A 21,377-nucleotide genomic window follows, 5' to 3' on the forward strand; every position below is an offset into this window, starting at 1 on the left:
AGCGTAATTCACACCTTGGGCTCAATGGAGCAGGACCTCCAGAGAGTTCATCATTCTGCTCAGGTGTTCAGCCATGTCTGTTTGCGACCCCATGGACTGTAGCCCACCAGGCTCCTCTGTCCATGGGATTTCCCAGGCAAGAATACTGGAGTAGGCTGCCATTTCCTCCTCCAGAGGATCGTCTGGACCCAGGGATCAAAACTGCATCTCTTTCATCTCCTACACTTGGCAGGAGGATTCGTTAGCACTAGCCCGAGAAGCCATGATACTCAGAACAGCATGCAATTTAAAACCTATAAATTGTTTATTTTTTGAATTTTTCATTTAATATTTTCAGACCATGTTTGACGGTAGAAAACTGAAACAAGGGAAAGCAAAACTAGAAAAGGGTGCTGGGGGGGTGGGGGTGGGGCGTGGGAGAGTGAGTACTACAAACAACTATTTTGATGATTTCACAAATTTGTTAGCTAAAATAGCTTCCCAAATAATACATTATGGTTTCAGCATTTCATCATCAATTAGGGATGAATTCAACATATAAGCCAACATATTTTCAGGTAAATTTCATTGGAACTCTTTTTGCCTTGTTTCTATGAAATCTTAATTGTCCACATTGTCCGCATTCAAATACAATTGCCACACTCAGCAAATTGTGTCTTTTCGTGTAAGAAAAAATTCTGGTAAAGCTTGTGAGACCACATACAACTGGAATTAAAGTAAATAATGAAAATTTTATTTCTCTGAAACAGAAAGTAATCTTATATGATAAGTCATAAAACAGTCAATTAAAATTTAATGTGGTTGTAAAAACAAACTGATAAAAATAAGTGTCTATTTATTCTCAGATTTTATATAATTTGGGGTTACATTTGGCAAAGTAACTTCAAAAGGCCACACATTGTAACTGAGTTCTACTGCATATGGCTGTGCACAGGCTGGAGTCACAGGCAATTCACCATATGAACTGGAAAAGGAAGTGGTTAAACCTTATTCAAAGATATGAGTCTACCCATCAGGTTCTTAGATCTTGCAACAATGCCGAACTGCTATAGGTTTTTCTAAATGCTTACTGTCAGTATCTCCTCATCAATTGGTAACAAATAGCTCATGAACTGGCACCAATATTTGGATCACACTGTGAGCAGCACTTTTGTAGGAAAGTCTTTCCCACACCTTGATACCGTTCAGTACATTGGTTACATCATGAGACTGATGATAAAGAACTGCTATATCTAGTAAGACCTCATCATGACCTATATATTGTGATAAGTATTTTATATGGATTATCTAGTTTAATTCTCACACAGCTCTTAATGGGGGTGACATCATTTTCATCCCCATTTTATAGGTGGAGTAACAGAGGCTGAGAAAGTTTAACTAACCAGTCCCTATTCTCACATTATGTCTTCATATTAGTTGAATGAGACAATCTATGATGCTACCTCAGTACTAGAATTTTAAGGAAGAAAAAAAGACCTATTTGTCCACAGTAGTTCCCCGCAGGCCCACCTTTCTTTCACACTGGCTTGAAACTGTCACTAATACATGAGAAATGGCCTTCAGAAGGTTTGAGAAGTTGCCTCCACATTTGCAAGGCTGTGTGCAATGTTTATCAGTAGACATCTTTGCCCTACATTTTTGCTAGGAGAAGAAGATAATTGCAAGTCTCCAGGTGGCAGATAATTCCAGGCTCAGGATGACAGAGGTGGGTTAGGGTCTTGGAGTGAAGGGTAGATGAGAAAATAAGGATACCTGATCTGACCTTGATCAGCTTCAGCTGCTTGAGAATTAATTCCTTTCATTCTTCCTCTTTTGTCTTTCGATATCTTCCAGTTTTCTCCCCTACCTTCTTTTTCTACTGAAACATCATAACTTTAGAAATAAGACTTCTGTTTGAATTCTAATTCCATCTGGACAGAACAGTAAAAAGTGACACTATCCCCTCATTCTCTTTTGCTTTTCAGCAGGCTGAGTGATCTCTAAATGCCTGTCCTAGATAATTAAATAAAGATACCTACATTTTTCTCAGTTCTTTAATCATGGCAATAACTAATTTTAAAACTAAATATAAACTAATTGTGACCCCTACCCCAGTTCTTGATTCATCAGCACTGTCAACTAAGCTTTCATCAGTTCAGTTCAGTCACTCAGTCGTGTCTGACTCTTTGCGACCCTGTGGACTGTAGCATGCCAGGCTTCCCTGTCCATCACAAAATCCCAGAGCTTACTCAAGTTCATGTCCATTGAGTCAGTGATGCCATCCAACCATCTCATCCTCTGTCATCCCCTTCTCCTCCTGGCTTCAATCTTTCCCAGCATCAGGGTATTTTCAGATGAGTCAGTTCTTCATATTAGGTGGCCAAATTATTTGAGTTTCAGCTTCAGCATCAGTCCTTCCAATGAATATTCAGGACTGGCTTCCTTTAGGATCCCTGGTTGGATTGCCTTGCCATCCAAGGGACTCTCAAGAGTCTTCAACACCACAGTTCAAAAGCATCAATTCTTCGGCGCTCAGCTCTCACATCCATACATGACCACTGGAAAAACCATAGCCTTGACTAGACGGACCTTTGTCAGCAAAGTAATGTCTCTGCTTTTTAATGCAATGTAATTAGCCTGTGTGTGCACGTGTGTGTACATGTCTATGTTTGTTTCTACAGTTTTTTTCTTTTTCTGGGAATTCTAGAACCAAAGAATCTTCACAAGTACCAACTTGTGTTGGTACTTCAACTCTAGTACTTTCTAGAACAACCTTTCTAAAGCAAATCTAATCATGCCACATTCCTGCTGAAAATCTGAGTTATTTCTCATCATCCTAAGTGAAAGTGAAGTCGCTCAGTCATGTCTGACTCTTTACAACCCCAGGGACTGTAGCCTATCAGGCTCCTCCATCCATGGGATTTTCCAGGCAAGAGTGCTGGAGTGGATTGCCATTTCCTTCTCCAGGGGATCTTCGCGACCCAGGAATCGAACCCGGTCTCCTGCACTGCAGGCAGATGCTTTACTGTCTGAGCCACCAGAGAAGCGGTGGCTTGAAGGATGATGCTTCTCATCATCCTAAACGAAACCCAAAACCCGTAACAAAGACGTTAGGGTTCTTCTAGATCTCATCCTTGCTTGTCCTATCTTTCCTTACCTTGTATGCTCTAAACTGAAAGCCTCACTGTTGTTTGACAGTTTTGTTGCCTTTTTAGCTGGTCCCTCTTCCAGTCTTCCCTTTTACCTGTGCAACTTCATCTCTTTCTTTAGGTCTCATCCTAGATGTTATTTCCCCTTGGGTTAAGTCTCCCTTGGCAAGACCCCTTTGCTCCTTCTCTGTGCTTCTGCAGCCTATCTTCTTTTTCTTTCAGTGATTGCAATCTATGGCTATTTAGTGGCCAGACTACCCACCCCTATAATTACCTTGATGGCAAGGGCTTTGCCTCTACTTTTGAGCAATTTTATCTGCAGCAGTCAGCAAAATGCTGAACTCATGCAAGACCCCCAGTGAATGAATGTTGAATGAATAAAGCCAGTCTCAGTTATTATTGAAAATGCCATCATTAACTCCAAAATGTTTCTCCTATTTGACATCACTTGATTTAAATTACATTACCTTACATTTCTTCAACCTTTGTAAATATAGTTAAGTATTGTAATTTATGGAATGCTGTGCTTGTCCACATGTGTTTTTGAAAATATTATTTTTATTATGCTTTTCTTCTTTCCCTGGTTATATGATAATCTTTGGATTACTTTTAAAGAATTATAGTTTTATTATTGGATACACACAATCACTTGAATTCATTTCACAAATCAAGTTGCTTTACTCTCGACTGTAATTATTTTAATTGAATGTAAATAAGAGTTTCTAAAATGTTTTTGTGTGGCTTTTAAAATGAATTCTATTGCATCAGTTTGCTTATTAAATTATTTTAACTGATGTAATGCAAAAGTAACAATGCTACAGCTCCTTTCAAGTTGGAATAGGTAGAATCAAAAATAATATTCTCTTATTAATATCAGAATGTATCGAGTAGAAGGAATCTTATTATAAGTTTGGACTGTGGAATTTTGCAGGACTAGAACAATGCTTTTGTGAGAAGAGAAGAACAACCTTGTGAAAAAAGATTGCTGTTTAAAAATGTTGAGGGAGGTAGGAAATAAGGAGTCTCGTATACTTGTGAGGAATAATTAAGACAGATAGCTTCCCATTAAACATTCACCCTGTACATTCACAGTTCCATTTCCAGACCCCAGATAGAAAATGAAGTCAAAACTGGCAAGCGGAGCAGCAGAAGCTACCAGAGGCTGTGAATGTGCCTCATAAGAGTTCAGCACTGCCTGAGGATGATCAGCACCCAGCACGACAAGATTCACTCCAGACACCTGAGGTTGAGCAGATGCCCACAGGACATCTGTGGCCAAGCACTGTCTACAGCATCACCACCACCACCACCATCACCACCACCCTACCAGCATCAATAAGGAAAGAAAAATCGATAATAGGCATCAGGAGAGCTGCTGGCTCGCTGCTTTCAAGTGTGCTCCACAGAGAATTCACCAAAACAATATCCCCATCAAAAATCCCAATACTACACCTAAACAATGAAAGTTTTTCAACAGTCTCTGTAAATGGATTTAACAAGTGGTATACAGAAGAAATGTTTAAAATATGTACAAACAAGGAGTTGCTTTAAGGATGCTCTGCTGTAACTTTTTATTTGTTAGTATTCCTTTACATCTCACCTGTGATAGATTTAAGTCCTCATGCAAAACTTTAGCAATTAACACCTCAAAGGATATTCACCAACTAATCTTAGTTTGAATATTTTCTCTGTCATGTTTTGGTTGTCCTTGATTTTATGACCTCTTGGATCTAATGCCAGTTCTAATTTCTAGAAGGGGGTCATCTACAGGGAGCGGGAAAGGGCTTTGTCCAATGGCAAAGGGGGTGGAGGGATTTCCCCACTAAACCTCTTGAAGTTTCCCCAACTTCAGGTTGTCTATATTCATATACAAAGGTTTCCTCTTATGAAGTCCTTCTCTGTATTGATGTATAAAAGGTCAGGAGGTTACACTTTCTCTGCTTCCAGCACCAACACATGCTACTTGCTTTTACAAACTTAAGGATTTTTTTTTTTTAAGAACGCAAGTAAATATTAGAGGAAGCTCATTTCATTTCATTCTTTTAAAAATTGTAGGTTTCTTGTTTGGACTAGGCTGCTACTGCTGCTAAGTCACTTCAGTCGTGTCCAACTCTGTGTGACCCCATAGACGGCAGCCCACCAGGCTCCCCCATCCCTGGGATTCTCCAGGCAAGAACACTGGAGTGGGTTGCCATTTCTTTCTCCAATGCATGAAAGTCAAAAGTGAATGTGAAGTCACTCAGTCATGTCCGACTCCTAGCAACCCCATGGACTGCAGCCTACCAGGCTCCTCTGTCCATGGGATTTTCCAGGCGAGAGTACTGGAGTGGGTTGCCATTGCCTTCTACTGTTTGGACTATAAGCACACATAAAAGTTTCACATAATATTAAAACTTAGGAGAAACAGACTTCATCCCTAAGCTTAACATCAAAAAAAGTAATTATTTCCTTCAAGTAATAAGTCATCTTGATTTTAAATACAGACTCATAGGCAGGATTTCTTGAAAGCCTAAACTGGTTTTACCTTTACCCTCCTTTACAGTATGACATGAGCAATAGCTCTCACCTTCAAACTGCTATAGGTGTAGTTATGATATAAATGTGAATAAATCTAAATAATTAAACTAGTTCAAAGCTTTCTAACTTGAGGATATGGAAAGATAGAAGAGTGGGCCTTTTTTTCTCTTTTAGTCTATTTGATTGGCAATCATTTTCTGAGGATTTGTTCCCCAAAATATTCAGGTCATTTACCACCAGGGGCAGAGCTAAATGACCTCATTAAATAATAGTTTTACAATACATTGAGGACCTCCTGTAGTCCTCAGGCTAACAATTCCTAGGATGGAATTTTGCCCACATCCTCATCTCTTGCTTAATGTTTTTCCATGCTCCAATGAATGGACCCTAAATTCTTTGAATGAGTCTTGGTCTTTCCTGTATGCTGGATAACCTTTCAGGAACTTTCTTTACTGAACTGTCTTCCCATCTGGACCTGACTAATGCCTACTCATCCTTTAGGTCTCAGCTCAGACATCACTTGCTCAGGAAAGCCATCCCTAATTATCTCTTCACCCACACTCACATACACACCAGACTAATTGGGCCCTGAAGCCCTTCCTTCTCCAATTACTAGTCGCTTCACCAGGGACTTCCCTGATGGCTCAGATGGTAAAGCGTCTGCCTGCAATGCAGGAGACTTGGATTCAATTCCTTGGTTGGGAAGATCCCCTGGAGAAGGAGATGGCAACCCACTCCAGTACTCTTGCCTGGAAAATTCCATGGACAGAGGAGCCTTGTAGGCTACAGTCCATGGGGGTCACAAAGAGTCAGACATGACTGAGCAACTTCACTTCACTCACTCTCCTTCTTTACCTCCACAGTATTTGCAAGTCTTGTTTAATGTCTGTTTTCCCCAATTCTGTAACACTAGGGAGGAAGAGAATCACGTTTCTCATTCTCAACTGAATCCTGAGCAGAGCAGAGCACCTGGTACATAGAAGGTGCTAAGCAAATGTGGAAGGAAAGAAAGGAGGGAAGAAGGGAAGAAGGGAGAAAGGGGAGAAAGAGAAAGATCCATGCAAAATACTGCAGTGTGTATTTTAGTGGATTTATGAGATGCATATAGACATTCTCTGGTTTAACTAGACTATCTGTTCAGTTCAGTTCAGTCGCTCAGTCATGTCCAACTCTTTGCGACCCCATGAACTGCAGCATGCCAGGCCTCCCTGTCCATCACCAAATCCCGGAGTTCACTCAAATTCACATCCATTGAGTCGGTGATGCAATCCAGCCATCTCATCCTCTGTCATCCCCTTCTCCTCCTGCCCTCAATCCCTCCCAGCATCAGAGTCTTCTCCAATGAGTCAACTCTTCACATGAGGTGGCCAAAGTATTGGAGTTTCAGCTTTAGCATCAGTCCTTCCAAAGAAATCCCAGGGCTGATCTCCTTTAGAATGGACTGGTTGGATCTCCTTGCAGTCCAAGGGACTCTCAAGAGTCTTCTCCAACACCACAGTTCAAAAGCAACAATTCTTCGGTGCTCAGCTTTCTTCACAGTCCAACTCTCACATCCATACATGATCACAGGAAAAACCATAGCCTTGACTAGACAGACCTTTGTTGGCAAAGTAATGTCTCTGCTTTACGATATGCTATCTAGGTTGGTCATAACTTTTCTTCCAAGGAGTAAGCGTCCTTTAATTTCATGGCTGCAGTCAGCATCTGCAGTGATTCTGGAGCCCACCCCCCCAAAAAAAGTCTGACACTGTTTCCATTGTTTCCCCATCTATTTGCCATGAAGGGATGGGACCAGATGCCATGATCTTCGTTTTATGAATGTTGAGCTTTAAGCCAACTTTTTACTTTCCACTTTCACTTTCATCAGGAGGCTTTTTAGTTCCTCTTCACTTTCTGCCACAAGCATGGTGTCATCTGCATATCTGAGGTTATTGATATTTCTCCCAGCAATCTTGAATCCAGCTTGGCTTCTTCCAGCCCAGCGTTTCTCATGATGTACTCTGCATAGAAGTTAAATAAGCAGGGTGACAGTATACAGCCTTGACGTACTCCTTTTCCTATTTGGAACCAGTCTGTTGTTCCATGTCCAGTTCTAACTGTTGCTTCCTGACCTGCATATAGGTTTCTCAGGAGTCAGTTCAGGTGGTCTGGTATTCCCATCTCTTTCAGAATTTTCCACAAACAAATAGCTATGAAAAGAAGAAAAGCAAAAAGCAAAGGAGAAAAGGAAAGATATAAGCATCTGAATGCAGAGTTGCAAAGAATAGCAAGAAGAGATAAGAAAGCCTTCCTCAGCAATCAATGCAAAGAAATAAAGGAAAACAACAGAATGGGAAAGACTAGAGATCTCTTCAAGAAAATTAGAGATACCAAGGGAACATTTCACGCAAAGATGGGCTCGATAAAGGACAGAAATTGCATGGACCTAACAGAAGCAGAAGATATTAAGAAGAGGTGGCAAGAATACACAGAAGAACTGTACAAAAAAGATCTTCAAGACCAAGATAATCACTATGGTGTGATCACTCACTAGACTATACCTTACTTCAAAATTCCTTTAGTTTTGAATCATGTTAAATCAACTATACCTTCTACAACCCTTGATCTGTTGAAAATGCAGCTCCTATGTGTTTCACTGGTAAGATTCTGGAATGAAATTATACCAATTAGTTCAGCTAAGTGGAGGACGCCTCAGGTAATAAGGAGAGGAGTGAGCTACAGTCTGTCATACGTGTTTGACACCAAAACTTTCTCTGGCAGAGACTAAATATTTGTGTTCCAGAAACTGCAGGGCACCACTCAATGGGTAGAGGAATATACCCACTCCTTGACCAAGACACTCTTAATGTTCTTCAAAGCTTGACTAGACTTTAGACACATTTCTTCCTGACTTTGAGACCCTTAAGCTCCCTTTTCTCAGAGCTTTTACTTTCAAAATCATGCCAGTGTCAATTCTTTCTCTGTCCCTTTGAAATGTAAAATTTCTCCCAACCTCTGGCTAGTTTTACAACAGAGAAATTTTTTCTCAGTGACCTAGGATCCATCCCTTTGAAATGTGATGATTAAGGGTGATGTTGTTGCCGTTGTTCAGTTGCACAGTTGTGTCCGACTCTTTACAATCCCATGAACTGCAGCACACCAGGCTTCCCTGTCCTTCACCTTCTCCCAGAGTTTTCTCAACTCACGATACCATCTAACCATCTCATCCTCTGTCATCCCCTTCTCCTTTTGCCTTTGATCTTTCCCAGCATCAGGGTCTTTTCTGGTGAGTCAGCTCTTCGCATCAGGTGGCCAAAGTATTGGAGCTTCAGCATCAGTCCTTCCAATGAATACTCAGGGTTGATATCCTTTAGGATTGACTGGTTTGCAGTCCATGGAATCTCAAGAGTCTTCTCCAATACCACAGTTAGAAAGCATCAATTCTTGGGCATTCAGCTTTCTTTATAGTCCAGCTCTGACATCCATATATGACTATTGGAAAAACCATAGCTTTGACTAGATGAAACTTTGTTGGCAAAATAATGTCTCTGCTTTTTAATACGCTGTCAGGTTTTTCATAGCTTTGCTTCCAAGGAGCAAGCATCCTTTAATTTCACGGCTGCATTCACCATCCACAGTGATTTTTGAGCCCAAGAAAATAATATCTGTCACTGTTTCCAGTTTCCCCATCTATTTGCCATGAAATGATGGGACCAGATGCCATGATCTTCATTTTTTGAATGTTGATTTTTAAGGCAACATTTTCACTCTCCTCTTTCACTTTCATCAAGAGGCTCTTTAGTTCTTTTTCACTTTCTGCCAGAAGGGCAGTGTCATCTGCATATCTGAGGTTATTAGTATTTCTCCCAGCAATCTTGATTCCAGCTTGTACTTCATCCAGACTGGCATTTTGCATGCTGTACTCTGTATAGAAGTTAAGCAGGGCGATTATATACAGCCTTGATGAACTCCTTTCCCAATATGGAAGCAGACTATTGTTCTATGTCCAGTTTTAACTGTTGCTTCTTGACCTGCATACAGGAGACAGGTCAGGTGGTCTGGTATTCCCATCTCTGAGAATTTTCCACAGTTCGTTGTGATCCACATAGTCAAAGGCTTTAGCATAGTCAATGAAGCAGAAGTAGATGTTTTTCTGAAATTCTCTTCCTTTCTCAATGATCCAACGGATGTTGGCAATTTGACCTCTGGTCCCTCTGCCTTTTCCAAATCCAGCTTGTCTATCTGGAAGTTTTCAAATCCAGCTTCTCTATCTGGAAGTTTTCAGTTCACATAGTGTTGAAGGCTAACTTGAAGGATTTTGAACATTACCTTGCTAGCATGTGAAATGAGTGCAATTGTACAATAGTTTGGACATTCTTTGGCATTGCCCTTCTTTGGGATTGAAATGAAAACTGACCTTTTCCAGTTATTAAGAGTGCTATTAAGAGTGATAGCAGACCCCTATCTCAGTTTCCGTGGAAACATGGGAACCTAATTTAGGTAAGTGACAGTTATCAAATGCAAATGGTTTAATCACATTAGCCAAGCTCCACTCCGAGTCCTCCAACACTTCTTCTCTAGCTCGTGTGTGTGTGTGTGTGTGTGTGTGTGTGTGTGTGTGTGCTCAGTCATGATTAACTCTTTGCAACCCTATGGACTGTAGCCAATCAGGCTCATCTGTTCATGGAATTTTCCAGGCAAGAATACTGGAGTGGGTTGCCATTTCCTTCTCCAGGGGATAATCCCAACCCAGGGTTAGAACCCATGTCTATTGTGTCTCCTATATTGAAAGCAGATTCTTGACCACTGAGCCACCAGGGAAGTCTCATCTGTTCAGTCACTCGATCATGTCCGACTCTTTGTGACTCCATGAATCGCAGCATGCCAGGCCTCGCTGTCCATCACCAACTCCTGGAGTTCACTCAGACTCATGTCCATTGAGTCGGTGATGCCATCTAGCCATCTCATCCTCTGTCGTCCCTTTTCCTCCTGCCCCCAATCCCTCCCACATCAGGGTCTTTTCCAATGAGTCAGCTCTTCGCATGAGGTGGCCAAAGTACTGGAGTTTCACCTTTAGCATCATTCCTTCCAAAGAACACCCAGGACTGAACTCCATTAGAATGGACTGGTTGGATCTCCTTGCAGTCCAAGGGACTCTCAAGAGTCTTCTCCAACACCACAGTTCAAAAGCAACAATTCTCTGGCACTCAGCTTTCTTCACAGTCCAACTCTCACATCCATACATGACCACTGGAAAAACCATAGCCTTGACTAGATGGACCTTTGTTGGCAAAGTAACGTCTCTGCTTTTCAATATGCTATCTAGGTTAGTCATAACTTTTCTTCCAAGGAGTAAGTGTCTTTTAATTTCATGGCTGCAGTCACCATCTGCAGTGATTTTGGAGCCCCCCAAAATAAAGTCTGACACTGTTTCCACTGTTTCCCCATTTATTTACCATGAAGTGATGGGACCAGATGCTATAATCTTTGTTTTCTGAATGTTGAGCTGTAAGCCAACTTTTTCACTCTCTACTTTCACTTTCATCAGGAGGCTTTTTAGTTCCTCTTCACTTTCTGCCACAAGCATGGTGTCATCTGCATATCTGAGGTTATTGATATTTTTCCCAGCAATCTTGAATCCAGCTTGGCTTCTTCCAGCCCAGTGTTTCTCATGATGTACTCTGCATATAAGTTAAATAAGCAAGGTGACAGTATACAGCCTTGATGCACTCCTTTTCCTATTTGGCACCAGTCTGTTGTTTCATGTCCATTTCTAACTGTTGCTTCCTGATCTGCATATAGGTTTCTCAAGAGTCAGTTCAGGTGGTCTGGTATTCCCATCTCTTTCAGAATTTTCCATAGTTGATTGTGATCCACACAGTAAAAGGCTTTGGTATAGTCAATAAAGCAGATATAGATGTTTTTCTGGAACTCTCTTGGTTTTTTGATGATCCAGTGGATGTTGGCAATTTGATCTCTGGTTCCTCTGCCTTTACTAAAACCAGCTTGAACACCCGAAGTTCACAGTTCACATATTGCTGAAGCTTGGCTTGAAGAATTTTGAGCATTACTTTACTAGCATGTGAAATAAGTGCAATTGTGCGGTAGTTTGAGCATTCTTTGGCATTGCCTTTCTTTGGGATTGGAATGAAAACTGACCCTTTCCAGTCCTGTGGCCACTGCTGAGCTTTCCAAATGTGCTGGCATATTGAGTGCAGCACTTTCACAGCATCATCTTTCAGGATTTGAGAGAACTCAACTGGAATTCCATCATCTCCACCAGCTTTGTTCGTAGTGATGCTTTCTAAGGCCCACTTGACTTCACATTCCAGGATGTCTGGCTCTAGGTGAGTGATCACCATCATGATTATCTTGATCATGAAGATCTTTTTTGTATAGTTCTGTGTAATCTTGCCACCTCTTCTTAATATCTTCTGCTTCTGTTCGGTCCATACAATTTCTGTCCTTTATCGAGCCCATCTTTGCATGAAATGTTCTCATACTCACTCTTAGAAACCCTTCTAGGTTGTGTTTCAGTAGAATTGAGTTCAGTATTTTTGGCCTATTGAGATAGTCTTTTATAAGCTGTTCTTTGCCTGTTTAAGTCTATCTAATGCATTTTTTTTTTTTTTACCTGTTCTTGGGAAGGGATCACAGCCACTCACATGAGGTTTGATCTGGCTCAAATGTACACTTGAGTTAAACTGCAGGAACATCAATCATGGGAGATGTGAATGTCCTAGAAAGTGAACAAACTTTAAAGATTTAAACATACGGATGAAGTGTCAGTGAACTCTCATTTAGTAAGTAGGAAGATTATTTTTATTTTGTGGAACTAGATTGTTTTCTCTTAATGCTGCTAATTTGAAATTCCCTGGTAGCTCAGAGATTAAAGCGTCTGCCTCCAATGCGGGAAACCCGGGTTCGATCCCTGGGTCGGGAAGATCCCCTGGAGAAGGAAATGGCAACCCACTCCAGTATTCTTGCCTGGAGAATCCCATGGACAGAGGAGCTTGGTAGGCTACAGTCCACGGGGTCACAAAGAGTCAGACATGACTGAGTGACTTCACTAAGTAACTTCACTTAGGGGAAAAAAAATCTGGTCACTTCTAAGAGAAGCAAATTTTAACAATATCCAGGAGCAAAATCTATGGTTGTCGTGCTTCTGAGCTAAATTAATTTTCTACCACATATAATGTAATTCATATAATAGTCTTGATCACAACCTTGAAACCTTAGCTCTTTTCGAGAAGACCTAAGTACCTGGGTTTTATTTTCTTCTGGTTTGAAGAGCACCCAAAGGGCTTTGTGGTCTAGTTGTAAACAGCAATGGGCTTGGGAGTCAGACTGCCTGGACCCATATCCAGGATTCACCAGGACTTCAGCTATTTGTTGAACATCTGACTCAGTAAAAGTGAGTAGCACAGAATATGATGTCTAATACACCCTCAATGGTTAGTTCTTATGATTGTTACTGTCATCATCTTCATCATCACTTTCACTGTTGTGAAAAACAAGCAAGATGTGATGATTCTACAATTTTCCACTCTCTACAAAAAAAGTGATCGATGGATAACAATATTGACTTAAAAAAACTTTCAATCTTGCTGAACTGCTTCTTTCATGCATAACTCAGAGCTCTATTTGTGAGACTTTTGTCTTTCTCTCTCCCCACCCCAATCCCCACATTTTTTTAGTGATGGATGGGCAGACAGAGATGAAGTCATTGAAGGTTATGAGGTGGAAGCCAACGGGGGAATCACGATAAAGCTGCAGTCTCCAGAGGTCAGGTCATTTGATGATTATTTCCTGAAACTGAGGCTGGACACTAATACAAGGAATCCCTGGTTCCCTGAGTTCTGGCAACATCGGTTCCAGTGCCGCCTACCAGGACACATTCTGGAAAACCCCAACTTTAAAAGAATCTGCACAGGTAACTCATCTTCACAAAATCACAGCTCACATTTTGGTCATTTCCTCCAGCTTGTTCAATGAATATAGAAGGTGCTAAGGCTGGCGATACAAAGACTAAATTTCCAATTTATTTTATAAAATAGTTATAATGAGGAAGAAGTGTATGTTCCCCCAAGGATTCATGTTTCCATATTCTGGAAACATGGAGACTGCTTTGATCTCTGGTGGGACAATGTATAAGAAATAATAAATAAAGGAAAAGCAAACTGAGAATTCAAGTATTTAGTATTCAGGCCAGAGGAAAGAGATTTATTGTAGGCATGCTTAGGAGATAGTAACCCACAGACATCAGTAAGCAGACTGGTTTGATCTCTTTTTCTTCTTTATGACTTTGCTTTGATATGAAAGCCAAAAGAAGATAAGATGCCACCCAGGGTCACATCACCAACATGGGTGTTTATGTGCACAGGTGACCAAAAACCTCAGTACTTTCCTCTGTTTTACAGATGGAAAAGTCTGTAATTTCATCTTGGTAATTATCTAAGAATACGGCTAACTACACAAATTATTTCTGACATTAATAACATTCATATTTTGAAATTCATGTAATGATGGTTCTCAGTGGAACTGACACCACTCCCCCCATGCACTGATCACTAGAGGATGCCCAAGAAGGGCAGGGCATTGCTAAGATCTTTCAGAGCTTGATGAACTCCACAGCATGTCTCCCTTCTCTCTGCCACCAGGAAGTACCAGAGAATTTAAGACTATCTATGACCAAATTTGGATTGTAGCACAGTGATGGGACATGGGCTGAAAAGATTTTATTTAGAAATGTCTAGAACCTCACTCTGTATGACAATCTCTAGGTTCATCCGCATCTCTACAAGTGACCCAATTTCATCGAGAAAAACAAATATCGTATATTAATGCATATATGTAAAATCTAGAAAGATGATACAGATGAACATATTTGCAGGGCAAGAATAGAAACACAGATGTAGAAAGTGGGCATGTGGATGGTTTGGGGGGGAATGGGGTGGGATAAACTGGGAGATTGAAATTAACATGTATATATACTACCATGAGTAAGATAGATAGCTAGTGGGAAAGCTGCTGTATAGCTCAGTGCTCTTTGGTGACTTAGATGGGTGGGATGGGAAGGGTGGGAGGGAGGTCCAAGAGAGAAGTTTACGTGTATGTATAGTTGATTCACTTCCTTGTACAATAGAAACTAACACAATATTGTGAAGCAAATATACCCCAATTAAAAAAAATCAGTGCACCAGCTGCAGTGGTTAAGACTCTGGGCTTTCAGTACATCTAGTGCAGGGAGCACAGGTTCAATCCCTGGCCCATGAACTAAGATCCCACGTGTCATGTGGTGCAGCCAAAAAGACGTGAGAGTGAGCTGTGCAAACACCTGGGAAGGGCATTCCAAGCAGAGGGAATAGCAAATAAATAGAGGCACTGGAATGCCTGGTTTAGTGAGAGAACAGTATGGAACTCAGGCTGCCAGAGCCAGTGAGTTCCTAGAATAACAGGAGGTAAGTAGGGGAGGCACATGGGGAAACAGTCCCACAGGACTTCACTGTGCCTTTGTTCTGAGTGTGATAGGAAGCCACTGGGAAGTCTGAGCACAACAGACGGGATCAGTCTTATTTTTTCTGAACAGAATTACTTGCTGCAGTTTTTCAGTTTTGACAAAAGGGAAGCAGAGCAGTGAGGAGGTTGCTATAATAATGCTGGTGAGAGCGTGGTGGATTGGGCCATGATTGTGGCAAGCAAGATGGAGAGAGATGATTGATTCTGAAACCCTTTTCAATGAGAGCTAAGGGCATTTGCTGACAGAATTGTGAAGAAAGACTGGTCTGAGCAACTGAAAAGATAGTGTCACTGTTGACTGAGATGAGGAAGAATCCAGGAAAAGTAGGTTTTCAGGATCAGGAGATAAATTTCAGATGAGTTAAATTTGAGAACCTATTAGTGATACAATTATATATGTCACTGTGATATTTTGTTTAATTAGTAAAGTTCAGAATATTACTTTTTAAATATGTGTGGATGTCTTTATTTAGGAATTCCCAGGGAAATATCTTGTGACTTAAGCTTTTGAAATAAAAGTTAGAACTCTACAGCTGTGTACAATAATACTTCAGGTTTTCATTTGTCACATTACATGCAAATATCAAGGTTAATATCTAAACTTGGGCAGAAAATGAAGAGGAACTAAAAAGCCTTTTGATGAAAGTGAAAGAGGAGAGTGAAAAAGTTGGCTTAAAGCTCAACATTCAGAAAATGAAGATCATGGCATCTGGTCCCATCACTTCATGGCAAATAGATGGGGAAACAGTGGAAACAGTGTCAGACTTTAATTTTTTGGCCTCCAAAATCACTGCAGATGGTGATTGCAGCCATGAAATTAAAAGATGCTTATTCCTTGGAAGGAAAGTTATGACCAACCTAGATAGCATATTGAAAAGCAGAGACATTACTTTGCCAACAAAGATCCATCTAGTCAAGGCTATGATTTTTCCAGTGGTCACGTGAGAATTGGACTGTGAAGAAAGCTGAGCACTGAAGAATGATGCTTTTGAATTGTGGTGTTGGAAAATACTCTTGAGAGTCCCTTGGACTGCAAGGAGATCCAACCAGTCCATTCTAAAGGAGATCAGTCCTGGGTGTTCTTTGGAAGGAATGATGCTAAAGCTGAAACTCCAGTACTTTGGCCACCTCATGCGAAGAGCTGACTCATTGGAAAAGACTCTGATGCTGGGAGGGACTGGGGGCAGGAGGAGAAGGGGACGACAGAGGATGAGATGGCTGGATGGCATCACCGACTCGATGGATATGAGTCTGAGTGAACTCTGGGAGTTGGTGATGGACAGGGAGGCCTGGCATGCTTCAGTTCATGGGGTCTCAAAGAGTCGGACATGACTGACTGAACTGAACTGAACATTCATAGCAGGAAAAAAATGGTACATTCATGAATTGTTCTCATATTATGCTTGACTCACAAAACCTCTTTTAAGAGCTTCTTATGTGATTACAAAAATTAATGAATATGCTTTTATTTGGATTTCATTCCGGAGTCAAGTTCAGCAAATATTTTCCTTTGTTCTTAGTTGTAAGGATGACAAAGGGCTTATTAACTTTTCTACTTGGAAATAATTCATAAAAGTATTCATCTTTTCTTCTGCAAAAATCCCAGACTTTTATCTTTAATAGTGTTTATCTATATCTTCATATGTACACAGTCATGTAAACTAACTCTTCAGTTTTAATCTCCATATGAAATTGACTTCAATTTTATTGCAGAGCAAGATCAAATTACACTTCATGTAACATTCTTATCTACTTGATATTCTTAAATATCTAATGAATTGCATAGTCTTCTAATCAATATGCAGGCAGACTTATGAAAATTAATGTAAAGAATTAGAAGTAACCTTTCCATACTATTCATAACTACACTTTCTGTCATTTATTTTTACCACTTCTAATTGGGTCATTTTGATGTTTTGGAAAGTTTTGATATTGAAGTTAGTTTCCATAGAAACCTTTATTGAGCTTCATTTCAGATATCACTGTTTAAATAAAGAGTTTACATGCGCTGGATTGTCAGTTTGAATATTAAGGGTCCTGAACTGGAGCTGAATAATTTGGGAATCACTGTAGCTAATTAAAAAGTACTTCATGCAAGGGCTACATCACTGCTTAATTAGTTGAGTATATCAAGGGATTTGAGATGTGTTGGAAAAGCGCTAACTGAAACATCAAAGTCTAATTTCTAAAAAAGTAATCATTGCAGGACAGTGGAAAAAGTAGGTACAAAGCAAATCAACATCACTGTCTTCCAGTAAGTGTCTTAGTTGCCTGCAGCATTTGTGTGGTGTTGGCAGTGAAAGTGCTTTATCATTCCCCATAAGAAGTACTAAAATGATTCCATGGAAGCTGAGAGAGCACTTGGAAGTTAAACCATTGAGTCCAACACTGGTTCAGTCAGGCATCTGCCATGTGACTTGGAGGACCTCTCTTAACCTCTGAGTCTAAATTTCTACAACTGGAACATGGTAACAATTTCTACTTCACACAGGTGTGAGAATTGAATGGAATAATGTAAGTGAGATATTTTGCAACTTGTAAATCATTACATAAATGTAAAGACTTATCATTACTGTCATGTCTTACCGTATAACAAATAAGTTATGGCATGGGTCATTTCATTAATATATACAGTTTTTGAAATTACACATTTAATATAACTACATTTCAGGATATGTAAACTAGAAAAAACAAGCACACAACCCTTAATTAGTTACTCTTACACAGTGCCAATATATATATAGGATTAGCCCAGAAGTTCATTCAGGTTTTCCTGCAAATGAACTTCTGGGCCAATCCAATATTTCTTTTGTTTATTTTGTTCTATGTAGGCTTTTATGCTTTTTTCTGATCACCAAAGCAGTACATACTACTATGCTTAGTATAGGCAAATTGACAATATATAAAAGCATAATAAACATAAAAAGCATTAAAAAGTTGCTTTTATATAGCCGTTGTTAATTACTGTTAAATATTTGATGTATTTCTACTAAATACACTGTTAAATTTTTGTTATATATTGCTTTTAAAAATGAATGCAAACTTTAAAAAAATTTACAAAGTTCTCTTTGTCATTAAATTCTTTCATTCTTAATGGTTATATAACATTCTGCAAACAAATGAGCTATAATTTGTTTAAAATCATTTCTTTTTCATATCTTCACAATTGAAACTAAAACTGCAATGATGCAATACAAGTTCTTCTAAATTTTTCCTTTTTGCATATCAGATAATTTTCTTGGATACATTTCCAGAAGTTGAATTACTCAATCAAAAGACATGAACATTTATAAGCCTTTCTAAAATAAGGAATTCCAAAAGGCAACTCCTACCAGCACATTTTGTTTTGCATAATTATACTCATAGTGTGTGTATAATTCTGTATCTTTATTTACTTAGGATCATGCTTTACTTTTTTGATGTTGCTGTGTGGCCTTTATAACCACCATTTTAATAGCTCCATAATATTCTATTCAATGATTATACTGTAATTACTTAGCCATTCTCACATAGTTGAGTCTTTAGGTCACTTCCAATTTTCCTTCTTATAAAAAAATCAACTCAGTGTGGTACAGAAAGTTTTCATGTTTGTTGTTGTTACTATCTTTGGATTGTTCCCTTACTGTAGATTTCTGAATATATAATTATTGGTCTAAGAACGTGATAGTTTGGAGTTTCCTTGAAAACAAATATTATCATTATCTTGAAATATGGCAATATTAAGATTTACTGTGGCTAACAGTATATTAACTGTATGAATATATTGGTTTCACTATGTTGCCATCAGCTTTTTTAATAATCTAGTGTATTTATAGCCAAAATTTTACTTTCTCTTCTTATTCTTTGTACCAATCAAGAACAGATGGTCACAATGCTTTTTAAAGCTAGTATATCCTTGTACTTGGTTATTATCCAAAACATAATGAAAGACATCTGTAATGCTTACCAACAACTGGAGACTAGTCAGTTAATGACAGTCTGATATAACAAAATTTCAAGGCTTCTGAACCTGTGTATTCTTGCCCAGGAACTTGGAGACTGCCATTCACAATTTCTAGATTGGTTACTAATTTTTATAAACTATTTGCCTCACCAGGTTTTACACTTTATGAACTTTCTATTTTGAGTTAACTTATTATGTAAGTTTGTATGAAATTGGCTCATTACTATTTGATTCAGATTAAGATGATCTATGAACTGAAATAAGTTCCAATTCCTTTCAGCCCAGTAGGACACGTAACAACTTATTTTTGCCTTTTGTGAGTTTGGCCCAAATATCAATACCCACTCCTGGAGGATATCATTAGCCTTTATCCATGACCTTGTGAATCTAGATTGACCTCACAGCTTCTTAGTTCCAAATCTAGGTCTCAAGAGGCTTGACCTACTCCCATTCTCCTGCTTGGAGTACTCCCTCAGCCGAATGTACAAGCCCAAGTTAGCCTTCTAGAAGATAGGAGAGAACATGGAGTAGAAATAGGATAACTTCTCTATTGAGGTCATACTGGATAAGCCAATTCCCAGCCAAGCCATTAGCTTACTGTCTACACATGAAAAGCCCCCAGCTGAGATGAGTCATGTACAACCCAGAGCAGCAGAACACCCCAGGTGACCCCCAGACTCATGAACTAAATAAATATTGTTGTTTTAAGCGACTGAGCCTTGGGCTAGTTTGCTATGCAGCATTATTGTGGCCATAGATAACCGATAAAGGTTCTCCATTGCCTTATATTCCGTGAACTTCACATGGAGCAATAGTTGGGTTAATTAAACTGAGGAGCAGAACTTCTCAAACCAATGCTACAATTCTGTCTTACCCTACTGTAAGAAGAATAGTACAATATTGTGCTCTGTATCTCATGGAACAAAGCTAAACTATTATCTACAAAGCTATTTTTGTAGATAATGCAATGAAGATTTCAAAGCCCCCTGATCCAAGGCAGTAAACTTATTCTCTACTTAGGAATTCAGTTTACAGACAGTGCTGACAAATGGGGCACAGTTACAGCTAAGCCAAATAAACACCCTTAAAACAAAACAGTCATAGATTCTTGGACTGTGCAGGTAGTAGTTGCCTTATGGAAATATGTTTCAAAAGTCTTAGATGTTCTTTGTCCTTTCCAATTGTTATAACAAATTACCACAGACTGGGTGCCTTAAGACAGAAAGCATTTTTTTTTTCCTCATAGTTCTGGAGGCTAGAAACTGAGAAATCTGTGTGCCAAGATGATCAGTTTCTTGTGAAGGTTTTTTCTTGGTTTCCCTGAAGAACAGAGACAGGAAGCAAGGCCTTTTCTCAGAAGGGTACTAGTCATATCACAAGGACATCACACCCAAGATCTAATTATCTCCCCAGATCCCTCTCTCCAAATACTAATGCCATCATATTGGAAATCAGGGTTTAAATCTAAGAATTTTGAGGAGAAACAGACATTCAGTCCATAGCACATGTATTTATATCTTTTGGTTGGAAGAATGAAAATAAAATGATCTTGTTTTGCATCTGGATATTAGAATGACTCAGGCATATCTCATTCATTATTACACATAGATGAAGTTCTGAAAATAATCTTGTACTATAAGCATAGTCTTTGTCTGCCTATTTCCTTTCTTTTTAAAATTTTAGTTGATGTTGTTCAGTTGCCAAGTCATGTCCAACTCTTTGTAATCCCATGGATGCAACATACCAGGCTTCCCTGTCATGCACTATCTCCTAGAGTTTGCTCAAACTCACATCCATTGAGTCAGTGATGCCATCCAAACATCTCATTCTCTATTGCCCGCTTCTTCTCCTGCCCTCAATCTTTCCCAGCATCAAAGTCCTTCCAATGAGTCGGCTCTTCGCATCTGATGGACAAGGATAGAGCTTCAGTTAGCTTCAGCATCAGTCCTTAAAATGAATATTCACAGTTGATTTCCTTCAGGATTGACTGGTTTGGTATCCTTTCTGTCCAAGGGACTCTCAAGAGTTTTCTCCAACACCACATTTGAGAAGCATCAATTCTTTGGTGCCCAACCTTCTTTATGGGCCAGCTCTCACATCTGTACATGACTACTGGAAACTGTACAGACCTTTGTTGGCAAAATGATGCCTATGTTTTCTAATATGCTGTTAAAGTTTGTCATAGCTTTTCTTCCAAGGAGCAAGCATCTTAAAATTTTGTGGCTTAAGTCACCATCTGCAGTGATTTTGGAACCCAAGAAAATTAAATCTGTCACTGTTTCCAGTTTTCA

General features: G+C 39.5%; 1 protein-coding gene across 2 annotated transcripts in view; it reads left to right on the forward strand.

The window, feature by feature from the left end:
* GRM1 (glutamate metabotropic receptor 1) overlaps positions 1-21,377 on the forward strand; it is a 438,224-nt gene that overhangs the window by 312,679 nt on the left and 104,168 nt on the right. For both annotated transcript variants that reach the window (XM_069598640.1, XM_069598642.1), the window contains exon 3: positions 13,322-13,557. In XM_069598640.1, the coding sequence (XP_069454741.1) occupies positions 13,322-13,557 (236 nt within the window). The remainder of the gene's footprint in view (positions 1-13,321; positions 13,558-21,377) is intronic.

Source organism: Ovis canadensis, chromosome 8, assembly GCF_042477335.2.
Source record: "Ovis canadensis isolate MfBH-ARS-UI-01 breed Bighorn chromosome 8, ARS-UI_OviCan_v2, whole genome shotgun sequence".
Classification (NCBI taxonomy): Eukaryota; Metazoa; Chordata; class Mammalia; order Artiodactyla; family Bovidae; genus Ovis; species Ovis canadensis.